Source organism: Dermatophagoides pteronyssinus, unplaced genomic scaffold (assembly GCF_027571235.1).
Source record: "Dermatophagoides pteronyssinus isolate colony J.1.1.1.1 unplaced genomic scaffold, Derpt_VIB-CSIC_2022.12 sq0001, whole genome shotgun sequence".
Lineage (NCBI taxonomy): Eukaryota > Metazoa > Arthropoda > Arachnida > Sarcoptiformes > Pyroglyphidae > Dermatophagoides > Dermatophagoides pteronyssinus.
Genome location: NW_027461525.1, coordinates 1964200 through 1977577, shown reverse-complemented (window position 1 = coordinate 1977577; position 13378 = coordinate 1964200). Strand labels below are relative to the sequence as shown.

Sequence of the window (13378 nt, the reverse complement as noted above, 5' to 3'; positions counted from 1 at the left end):
TTTTCTTTTGAATCATTTTATTGTTGACTAACCACACACACAGAATGGTGATTGTTGTCTGTCTCTTTTCTTTTTTTGATTGTTCATAACTTATCATTTCATTTACTTTTGGAAAGAAAAAAAAGGTCAACTCCACATGTTTCATATTGATAGTTGGTTATCCTAATTTCCTATTTTTTTCTATTTTTGGACCAAAAACAAAAAATACACCCCAACGATTATATGATTATGACACCGATATTCTTGACATGTTTAAATGGAGAATATATTATATAACTGCTGTGTGTTTGTGCAGTAGTACCTTAAATGACAATTACACAATCCATTCATTCATTTATGATCATTCGTTGATTATCATTATGATTAACGATCTTGATTGACTAACAAAAACAAAAAAAATGAGATCAAGATCGATTTGTAGAGATAAAATTCATTTGCTTATTTTTTTCGGTTATTGTAATCCTAAATCAAGTTAATCAATGGTGATATCTATTTTGGTATTTAGGTTTGAATTTGTCCCTAATTTTGAATGAATGAATAATTAAATGATTGTTAATCGTGATTGTAATCTGATCATTTATTTCTCGAAATCATTAAGCTTTTGATTAGTAGCCTGACCATATCAATTGTTTAATCATTTGTTTTAGTTTTTTTTTAATTTTTTGTTAGAATCAAATTTTATTGATTCTTATAATTTATTTAAAATGAATCAAAAGTAAAAGTTTAAAAAAAATCATAAGATAATAATAATAAATTAATAAATAAAAGAAAGAAAGAAAGCGAAACACACACAAAATTCGGTTAGATAAATTAGAATTGGAGGTTTATTTTCAGGCAAAAAATGTCATCAATGCTATTGGTGGCAATAACATAACCATCAATGAATAAACAGTTGAACGTAAAAATCCCAATATTGAATGTGGTGATCCAGACATTGGAGCTGGAAATGTAGATGTCCAAAATTTACGTAATCTTGACATTAAATTAGTAAAAATCATATGATTTGATTGTACAATCGATACCGGTGGTCTTATGATTGGCATTGGTGGTGCATTTATAGCATGAAACATTGATGGTCGTTTTTTATGTGTTTGATGTGATGGTCTAGGTGTAGTTGTTGTTGTTGTTGTTGTTAGTTTTTGTGGACGATACGTATAAACAGTAGGTGCTTTGTAAATTTTTTTCGTAATTGCAATAGTTGATGGCGATATTGTTGTTGTTGTAGTCAAGTTGTATTGTTGGAAAGCTGTTGCAAATGAATTAAAATCATTTTCAATCATTGTATAGTTATTCTCGGATGGTATGGCAATCATTTCATCATCAAAACGATCCGGAGAATTTGTTGTTACAGTTGTCATATACCAAGGAGGTGTTGTTTGTGAATTCCAATGACTACCGGTCATAATCGGATATGATGGATATGCTGTCGTTGTTCGTATTGGAAATTTTGGTTTTGGTCGACCTTCTTTCATTGGCACAAGAAGATTATTATGTACTATTGTTGTATTAATTGGTAATTGCATTCCATTGGCAGAATATGGTGGATCTAATATAGTCAATGTAGCGGATTTAATCTCTTCCGGTTGTTTTACTCGATAACCGGATACATTAGCAAAACTTATTGATGTTCGTCGTGAAGGCATAGCTGTAGTAGTTGGATAATTGAATATTGTAGCATAAGGTGGTTTACCAGTATAACGACTTGTCGGTGGTTTTTGTGTGATTGGTCTTTTCTTGAACGGTTTGATGTGATTATTTTTAAAAACAATTATTGTCGGATCATCAAGATTTGGTTCTTGTTTTTCAGCCGCAATTTCAGCATCATTGCTATTGGATTGTCCATTGTATAGATCGATTGGATTCGATGTTGTACGATTAATTTCTTTTAGTTGTTCATTAAATTCTTTGAGCATTTCAAATGTATTATCATCCATGGTTGCACCATCAGCAACATCAATCATATTTGTCAATGTGGTTGATGGATTTTCGGTAATCAGCGTAGCTGATGAATCACCATCATTATCCATGTTGATTGGATTCGATGTTATTAGTTGACCATGGTAGTCATCACTATGAACATTCCAGGTGGCCTGTTCATTATCATCATGCTGAGGTTTTATGGTTGTTGATGCGAATAGTCCATGAACTGTTGATGTTTGATTTGTCATGGTTGCTGTTGTTATTATCATTGAAGGCCAATTTGTTAATAAAAGTTGTGCTTTTGTTGTTGTTGATGGAATTCGATTATTATTATGACCGATGGTCACAGTTGATCGACGATTATCAAATGATTTTTTTGTGACAGGTGACGATGTTGTTGTGATGAATGATGGTGATGATATTCGAGGTACATAAGTAGACGGAAACAATGATGATGATGATGCAGCATATGAAGTTGGCATTTGATTATCATCAACATTATCATTTTGATCTTCGGATGGTTTCAACGAATTCGAAGTGGTTGGTGATGATGTTACCACTTCCAATGGTTTTGTACTATACTTATTCTGTTGTTGTTGTTGCTGTTGATATTTTTGTTTCCATTGTGCCAAACTCATCATAGTTGATGGCCGATGATTATTTTTGATAGGTACAAATTCTAATTCATCGATTATCAATGGAGATAAAAGCCTATTTGGTTCGGCATAAGTTTGAACAGAAAATTTATCGTTGTTTGAACTGGATTGAAGTTTAGAATTTTTATGTACGATCAAAATATTGTGAGCAATTTTTGTATTATTTAGTCCATCATCGATGACATTCAATGTTGGTGAGGATAGATGATCATTTAGGCTACCGCTAACAGTGGTATGATGATCATTTTCATGATCATAATCATCCAACAAAATAATATCGTTGTTATACCAAAGAGGATCATAATCATTTCTTCGTGAAGATTTATTTGACGTTTTATTAAATTGTACAGTTTGATTGGTATCTGATGATTCTAACATTTTTGTTGTTCTAGTATTATTATTATTATTGTTGTTCAATCGTTGAGATTGTTTTAAATTTACTATTGGTCGTAATCGTTCATTCAGTGATGATGCAAATTGATGAAGTAAGTTATGTTGATTCTTGATCATTTTCGTAATCAATCGTCCAGTAAATGATGATGAAGTTGAATGATTAGATGTTTGTAATCGTGAAGGCAGTAAATAGCCATTCAAAAATGATGATGGTGATTGCCGTTGACGAGCTTTGATTGACGATGCCGAAATACGACGATCCATTTGTGGACGACCAAATCGAATTTGTAATGGTGATAATAATGAAGATAATTGACGTTTGTTACGAATATTTAAATTACGTTGTCGATTATCATTATCGATGACTTTTGGCATAATGGAAAAATTATCGTCAAACATAGCTTCTGTTGATGGTTGACTGGTTATGGTTCTTGGTGACATACCATTCATCATCATCATCATAGTTGCTGATGGTGAACATTCAACAATATGAATGATGGCCAATAATAATATAAACAATAATGATCGTAAATTTGGACAACGACCATCATGACGATGAAATGATTGTAAAGCCATATTGTTCATTATGATAAACAGGTAAAATTTGAATATGGAGTATTCTTCATTGATGATTCTGATTGACTTTTGTCTATTATCGTTTTTCGTATCATCATTATAATCAAATTGTCTAAACGTGTTATGGGGAAATAGAAAATAGAGAAAAAAAACAACAATTAGGCTAATCGTTTTTCATGTTTGGTATAATAGTTTTTATTCAAAATGTGTTATTATTCAAACAACCTCAGGATAATTTAAAACGTTTAAATTTTTTTCCTTAAATTTACCATTACTGAAAAAAGATATTTTTTTTCATAATAGGTTATTTACATATTTTCCAAACAAAATAAACTATATTAATAGTCATTTTTTTGCCGTTTTACTTCTTCTTATCTATTGAAAACATATGTGGTTTTTGTTTGTTTGTTTGTTTGAAACATGTATAACAATCATTCGATTGGAAAATCGTTCCGAATAAATTGTTGGAATTCAATCTGGCTAACTGACTGGCTGGTTGGTTGACTGATGATGATGAAGATGACATTCAAAATCATTCAAGCTAAGCTATAAATATATTATATATGGCATTTGGTTGTAGTTGGTGATTATTTTCACATTCAATTGTGGCTTGAAAAATAATTGAATGAATGTTTGCCTACCTGTTGGTTGATTTCAATTGTATTGAAAAAAAAGAATTTCTCTTCATCAGAAAAAAAAGATTTGTTTACGATGGTTTCTTTAAAATCTAAAACATGACACCAATGAAACTAAAGATTGATATTTCGTTTGATTATTACCGAACCAAACAACAAGTAGTTCAAATGTGAAAGGAGAAAAAAAATACAACCCAAAAATAACTGTCAAATTCGATGAACACAAAAAATGTCACATTTATGTCAAATGAATTCTGACTGAAAATAAACTACCTTTTTTCATGGATACCATTGTCATGTCATTTTCATATCAAAAAAAGAAAAACAAAACAAAATCATCCGACTGACCGATTAATGAGAAATCATGGTTGCTCTAATTTCTCTTTTTGATTCTTGTAAGAAAATTATCGATTACTGTTGTTGTTGTGGTCAATCAAATCATTTCATTGTAACCATAATAAATATGCAACATTTAATCATACAATATATAAGATTAATATATTTTTTTCAGTCAATTTAGCTGATCAAATCATCATCAATAATCGTTTATTATGGAAACAGCTAAGATGAAAAAAAAATCAACGGCTCCCCGTTTTTTCCTGGTGTATTAAACAATTTATCACTAACATTAATATTGAAGAAAACATCCAGCTATAATCTATGTGTGGTGGTGGGTAATTTAGCTTGCTTGATGGGCAACAATTTTGATGATGATGATGATCACCAATCATGATCGATTAATTATATAATCATGATTGGTAGATTTTCGAGCTTCAACAATCAATTCCTTTCACTTTTTTTTTATTATTATTTTCTTCAATGTTATTCGGAAGAATTGAAATAAAATTTTGAAATTTTTCTTTAATATTTTCAATTCACGTCTTTAAATGTTTGATTTCTTGAAGGAGATCGACAAATTTGTCCATTTAGGAAACAACAGCAAAAAAAATTATATAAAATGTTTGTCACGCTTGCAAGAATTTTTTTAAACAACAGAAAAAAACCGAAAATTCTTTTTGTTATTGAATCACTGTAATAATAATGATAATCGGATCGATCAAACACCGATTGTAATGATAGGAAAAAGTTTTCTTTTTCTTTTGCTTATCATAATTAGTTATTGAATCAAAAAGGGAGAGAGAGAATAAAAGAAAAGATTCAATAAGAACTGAATATATCAAGTGGGTTGTAAAGTGTGTGTGTGTGAAATGAGAACTTCAAAATTTTCAAGTGTCAATTTTGTTTGCATCATACTAACTGTTTTGAATGTAATAAAATGAAAAAAAAACAATAATAAGATAGTTTGATGTGTTTGTTTTATAATGACTAACTGGTGTTATGTGAGAAAAAAAAGACTTTTGCCTGGTTGCCGGAATAATTGTTCATCTTTCACTTAGGTGTGAGCCACGCGCCCTTTCGTATACAATAGAGATGATGCTAATTAAAGGGACAGTTTTTTTTATTGCATTCAAGTTGATTTTTTTAGTGTTAAAAAGATTCGAATTGTTATACGGCAATGTATAATGAGTTCAACATTAATGAATTTGTTTTCTATAGACAAATTCACAATAACCGGGTCAATCTGTATTCAGTGATTCTGAATAGATTTGATTTTATCAAAACAAAAAAAAATAATTTCATTATTACCTGGTAATTGATTTTCTAACATATTTCATACAATGTTCGGAATGACGATGATGATGATGATGAAATTGATAGTTATGATGATGGTGATGAAAATGGGACATTTTTTTTTGCTCTTATTTTATTCTTTTGAATATTGAAGAAGGTAACCAAAAAATAACCTTAATAAATGGTTTTTTCTTTGGCTTGAAATCGGTGGCTTTTTTTTGCTTCCTTTTCGATTACAAATGGCTATTATTTACTCTTATTGATTCTTGTTGTTTGTATCACTTTGAAAATTATACATATAATTCAACAACAAAAGTATTTTCTATATTATTAATGTTGTTCATGCATGATAAATTTGATTCAAATAAAATATAATGAATGTCTAAAGCGTTGTCTATAGTTAAAACTTGTTAGCATTTTCACCTATGCAGATGATGAATTTGTTTTTTGTTTTTTGAATTCTTCGTTGTTGTTGTTGTTTGCTGCAATTTGAATGAAGATTATTGTTATTGGCACTTTTGGGATCTTTCTTTCTTTCTTTTTTCGTTATTGTTGTTTTTCAATCAAACGCCAATCGATTATTACCATTATTATTAGCTTTGGTTGAATGTCATTTTCGTTTACTTGATTGATTTTTTTGTTTGTTTGTTTGTGTGGTTGCTCTGATTTCATATCATTAAATTGGCTTACTGAAACTATTCATTCAAATATATTGATTTATAGTAAATTCATGTTTGATGATTATGATTATAATAGACATATTGATGTCGTCAGTCGAATTGTCTTGATTATCAATTGAGAAACAAAATATGATACCATTGATGATGACAAATTGAATAAAAGAAAAAAAGAAAGAAATACACTGAATACAATGATCTCTATTTCTTACATAATGTTTGTGTGGTCAATTTATTAATTTATTTAACACACAAAAAAACTATTTTTGCTATTCTCCATGGAAAAGAATAAATTTGATTAGTTTTTTTTGTTCGTATTTTAACACTATTTTGTCATCATCATAATTCTATGTGACCCCAAATCTATAGTAGCATCATCACTTTTTTTTGGTAAGAAATAAGATTTAATTGAATAATAAAGCAATTTTGATAGAAAGAAAAAAATGGATCTTTTCTTGATGCAATCATAAAAGAAATTCTTAATGTTTGAATGTTAGTTATTCTCAAATTTCTGGATGTTTTTTGCTTTTTGTATCGGAATCGATATTGACATTTTTTGTTGTTGTTGTTGTTATTGTTACTGGACATTTATTGATTTCGACACCCACAACCACATACACTTTACTTAGTAAACAACCGAACAAACAAACCAAAAAACACATACACAAAAACACATAATAATCACAAAAATCTTCAATGATTATTTGATGATATAAAACAGAAACAAGTCGATATCAAAGTTAGGTAAATTAATTGATTGAAAATTAACGAAACTGATTTAGATTAAGGATTTAAAACCAGAAAAAAACAACCACACACAGGAACAGGAAAATCTTTTTCTACTATTTTTTTGAATTGAAACAACGTTGATTGTCAAAAAAAAACAGAAATTTTATGAATAAAATGATGATTGTGATGATTGGATTCACATTTTCATATTTTCATCATTCATATTCATTTGTTTATTGTGTGAATGATATGGAATCATCTTTTTTTTCATTGTTTTTGGTTATGGTTGAACTGTTTCTTCATTTCAAATTTATTTGGTTGATTATATACACTTTTTTTATTATTATTTTGGCAACATAAGCTCTTCGTTATTTTTTTATATTTTTATTATCGATGGATGATTGGTTTGAAATATTGGATTTTTTCTGGTACATTATCCCGGTATATCGATGTCGGAATAAACTATACACACACACACACACACACACACACACTAGATCACTACAATCGAAAATAACAATGTCATTTTGCTTTTAACCCAATGAAAAAGAACGATTTTTCTCATCATCATCATTATCATTATCACCGAAGTAAACCGAATACTACCTTAGCTTTTTTTTTGGACAAGATATAGACCAATAGCACCATGATGTCTTTGTGTGTGTGTTTGTCTCATCTTTTCTTTTCATTTATTGTTCTCTTTTCTTCTTCTTTCTTTTCTATACTTATCTTGACCAGAATTATCATTATCAACAACAAAAGAAAATGAATGAGAAATTCACATCATCATCACCGTTTTTTGTCTCAATATGCACGTAGAGATTTTAGTAAACCTTATGATGAATTGTATGTGAGAAAAAAGAAAAGAAAAAATCTCGATGAGAGAATCTGGTAAACAAAAAAAAAGAGAGTCCCATTTTTTGTATGTTAACGAAAGAATTGAGAGCAACCAACAAACAAACAAACAAAAAGGAAATCTCTCACCTTTTTTCCATCTAAATTATTCAGTAAGTCAGTTTTTTTTCTAAAATAGCAAAATCCATTGAAATGAATCCAAAACACACACACACACACACACACACACAAATAGATATCCGACCGTCAATGTCATGGATATTTTCTCGATAACAACAATTGATGTGTTTGTGGCTCTTTATTTATATTTTCTTTTCTTTTCACGGTCAAGGGCGTCCATTTAAAAACAACAACTCTTATAATAAAAAGTATACACACGCAAATATATCTTTGAAAAAAGTTAATGCTATTCATTCATTAGAAATAACTAAAATATACTCTGTCTTAATGAAAAAAGAAAAAGAAAAGAGAATAGACATGGAGATAGAGAAAATTGATAGGCAACAAGAGATAATCCATACATACAAACACACTGACATCAACCAACAATAAGACCAAATCGATCAACCTAGAAACAAAAACGGAATACGAAAGATTTTCATTGTTTTTCTCCCGACTATGTTTGTTTGATGTTAATGTGATGTGATGATCACCAACCAAGCATACAAAAGTTAAAATAAAAAGAAAAGAGAGAGAATTAGCTTCTCATTTGAAAGTGGTCATTTTATCTTTTCTCTCTTTCTCATGCTGTTTGATACTGACCTGATCTGGTTGTCCATTTTTTTATTCTCAGCATTCTCTCTTTCGGTTTACGAACAGTGAAAAAGAACAACAACAACAACAACAACAGTTTTCATTTTATTCACAAACCTGGCTGGATGTTTAATTTGTTAGTTTCATTGAAAACTTAAATATCTTATTTTATTTTACCAATAATATATAATTCTTTGTTTGATTATATTTTCAACTAAAAGCTGAATACTACATTGAGAAAAAAAACATTCAATAAAATTAGATCAATTAAATGATAATTGAAATTTCTCAACAACAAAATCAATTTTGAATTAGTTGGGCTATTGTTTTGGTTGTTGCTGATAAACAGAAAATTCTATAATAATTCATTTTTTCAACAAAAAAAAAAAATCTTTAATTCTTGGCAAATGACAAAATCTTAAAACAATGAAATAAATTTTTTGATTGAAATTTATTTTTGTGTAATAATAAAGATTGTTATTATTATGACAATAATAATAAATGTCAAAATATCTAACCTTATTGACCTTTAAATAAAACAGATTTTTTGGTTTGATTTGCCCTCAAAAATCTTTGATATTATTTTTTTCTGGCAACTAGAAATCTGTAATTTATAACATCAATATCATTCGATGAATGATTTTTCATCATCATCATCATCGTTATCATATGCCGGTAGAATTATTATATTTTTTTCTCTTTCTCCTTCTTTCTTTGAATCCAATCCTATTATTATATGGGTCGTCATAAGTTTTATTCACAATCCTGATCGTTTTTTTTTGGTGGCTTTCAATATTCGAAAAAAAGAAGAAGAAATAATAGAACAACAACAACAAAAATATCGGGCGTCATCCCCCATCATCAAAGAAAATTTGGGGTAATTTTTTTTTCATTCTTCGAATAATCAGAAGAATGAGAAAAAAAATAAACTTTTTTTCAAAATGGGGAAGAAAAAAAAAATTCTCAAAAAATCTCTTTAGGGTGAAAGCTGTTTTTCTTTTTTCTTTTTTTGATTGTTCTTCATCAATTGTAAAATTACATCGACCGACCGATCCGATCCGATCCGACCACAACAACAACCAGAGCACCATATTGTATTATTTTTCTTTTTATAAAAGCCAATCTTGATCAAAATAAGTAAGAAAAAACAACAACGAATTTCACCCGACAAACAACAACAACAACAACAAAATAATAATAATGATCCGGGTATTTTTTTTCGGTGCCAGCCCATATATCTCATAAATGAAATGATTTTTTGATATATAAAAAAAATCTTTAGCAACCCGACATATTGCCGGTTTGATTGTTGTAGAAATTCGTTCAATTGGAACGATTTGAAACCTGTTTTGTTTTGATATTCGGTTGTTGCTGTTGTTCATTTCAAACGTTTTTTCGGCATTTGTGTGTGTGTGTGTGTGTATGTATGTGATATTCATGTGATGAATTCCTATCATTATGGAGACAATAAGAAACTTTTAAAAAATATTTAGAAAATGTTCTTATCATCATTGTTGAAAGAATATTATCAAGCAATTTGAGCTGCCATCTATGTAAATTGATGTTATAAATAACAATTCAAAATGTTTTTGAAGAAAAAAAATTCCTTTTTTTAAAAACGACCTTTCTTGATTTCCGATTGATTGTCATGTTTAACACTTGCAACATTAACATCAACATTTTTTAAAAACATTAATGCCAGATTTTAAAATATTTTCAATTCAAAATTCATAATAATTATGACAATTTTTTTCCTATTATTCCTGAAAATAATAATAATAAAAAAGAGCAATTGTAATCGGCTTTTAGTTTTATTTTATCACAAGTGTTTATAGATTTTGAATCAAAACTATTATAATGATGATGTGTGTGCATATGAATGGAAAAAATAAAGTAAATCATTCAAAATGAATCAACATTTCATCGTCAAAATCAACAACATAGGATTATATTTACTTTGAGAATAATATTATGTTGATGACTTTGATGAATTTGACACAGACAATTATCCAAATTTTCATTTAACATATATTAAGAATAAAATGATTATCAAAACTAAAAAGGAAATTGTCATTTTAATATACGGATGATGATATTAATTTTGTCAATTTATAGTTCATTCATTCATTCTCAATCGTTTTTTATTATGTTTTTTTTTGGTTCGTATTTTTTTAGTTTGAATTCCACGACTATCCATTTGCCACATACAGAATTTACTTTTCAATTCTATAATGGATAGATTGCTATATTGCTAAATAGCATGTATAATTTTTAATAACTTTCATTATCAAAATGCTTTATATAAATTCTTCTTTTTTTTGCATTGATGTCATAGTTGTCGTGCTTATGAAACAATAAAATTATTCTTCTTCTTTTTTACCTTGATGTATTGTATTGTCTATTTTTCATTTTTCTCATGAGAATCAGATATTTGATTAATTCCAGTGGTGGTTCAGGATTGCTAGTAGTTATTCACACACCCACCCATCTGAATGATCTTGATGACGATGATGGTCAATGCCAATTCAATGTCGTCATCTAATGACAATCATATTTTATATAGAAATTTTCACTGGCTAAGTCGATATTAATTATATTCTCATTTATTTAACTTGAATTTTCTCTTTTATCGTCTATCCATTAATTAACTCCAGAAAAAAAACTGATTTACAGTACATTAACGATTTATATTCACATTCTTTTTCTGATATTGATGTTTTTTGATTGAAAAAACAAAACAAAATCATCATATATGAAAAAAAGTAGTGTGTGTGTTTGATATTACTGATTATCATTATAATGATGATTTTTTTACTATTATTTATTTTTATTTGATTGAATTCTGTTAATTTTGTTTTAGATAATTTCATAGTTTTTTTTTGGTTTTGTTTTATCGTTATTCATGAAGATAATTTTCTTTTTGTTGTTGTTGTTGGAATGATAGTGGTAACTTTCAAACGAATGTTGGTCGATCCATATTGATCTATCATTGGATTTTTACTTTTGTTGTTGTGGTTGTTGTTGTTATTGTTGTAAATCATCATCATCATCATCATTTATTCAATATATAACGACAATCACGTATTCAATCCTTATTTTTGTTTTCATTTACATTTTATTAATATTATTTTGCATTATTTTGTTTTATTACAAAAAAAAACACTCAATGATGATGATGATGATGATGGCAAAAAAACAATGATAATGGAAATGAATATAGTAGAATGTGTATATATCTGTCATATTATGTAAGATAAAAAAGCGCCACAATACGAAAACGATATTTTTTTTCCTGGTTTCATCATGATGATGATGATTTGAATGAAATCAAATTTGGTATTTTTTTTTTTTTTGTTTTTTGTTTTGTTGGTTTCATTTGTCTTAATGGATCTTTGAAATGATATATATACATGATTCTAAATAGTTAGGGTTATAATAGTATCACACACACACACACACTATGGAATCTGTGAATATAATATATCTGAATCTGGTTTATTTGAAAAAACTCGATATAGTTTAGCCATATACCAACACACCAACACAAACAATATTGATGATCCATGAGCTTATGTATTTCATTATTCTAACAAAATAAAAATGAATCTACTTTATTATTATTATTATTATTGAACGACGTCATTCAATACCTATTCTAATTCTATCGAATAATTGAATGAATATGAAATTTTTTTTCTTTTTGATGTTGTTTTTTTTCTTTCTTTGTTGAATTAGGCGCGTCGGCCATATCTTTTATATTTTATTATTATTATTATTATTACAGATTCTGTATTATTATTTTACTTTTTCATAGTTTTAGAATAGTAGTAGTAGTAATAGTCGTAGTAGCTTTAATTTTGTCATTAGTTTATTATTATTATCATTTTGGTTTTGGCCTGTCATTTTCAATTCACTATTGTCATCTTCTTTTTTTTTCGTTCAAATATTCCCAGTGTTATCCTGTATATACCGCCATATGATCACGCCGAACACAGAAATAAAAAACTCTTTTATTCAATGAATATTAATAAGAATGATGAATATTAGAAAAAAAGGGATAAAATGATTTCCGAATATGAATTTGGAATCTTTCTTTTTTTTCACTCTCACCGAAAAAAAAAGAAAAATATGGAAATGAAATGGTTGATTATATAATCATTATATTTTTGAAGAAAAAAAAAATTGAAAATTCGTTAGTTTGATTTTTTCATTTTTTTTCTTATTTCAGTTTGTTATTGTTGATGATGATTATTTTACGAATGTAAAAAAATAAAATGATAAAAATCTGGCCATCATCCATGGAATATTATGCCTGGCGGCTTCATCTTACAATCATGATAATAATTCATTTGGAAACAAATAATATAAAACAAATGAATATTTGGGATACTTGAAGAAAGATTATCGGGTTTTTTTTTGTTTTGTTTATTAAATTTCTCAAATTATCAATTATTATTATTATTGAAAAGAAATGATTTGGATAAAAATTGTATTGGATAGTAAATCAACCAACCAATCAACCCTCTGGCCAGTCAATCATTATTATTATTAT

General features: G+C 28.0%; 1 protein-coding gene across 1 annotated transcript; it reads right to left on the bottom strand.

The window, feature by feature from the left end:
- Positions 1-785: 785 nt before the first annotated feature.
- Positions 786-6726, bottom strand: LOC113793309 (uncharacterized). Its single transcript, XM_027343322.2, has 2 exons — positions 5828-6726; positions 786-3657 (listed from the first exon to the last, which is right to left on the bottom strand). Exons 1-2 carry the CDS (start codon positions 5926-5928, stop codon positions 831-833), a joined length of 2928 nt encoding a protein of 975 aa, XP_027199123.2. The 5' UTR covers positions 5929-6726; the 3' UTR covers positions 786-830.
- Positions 6727-13378: the final 6652 nt, after the last annotated feature.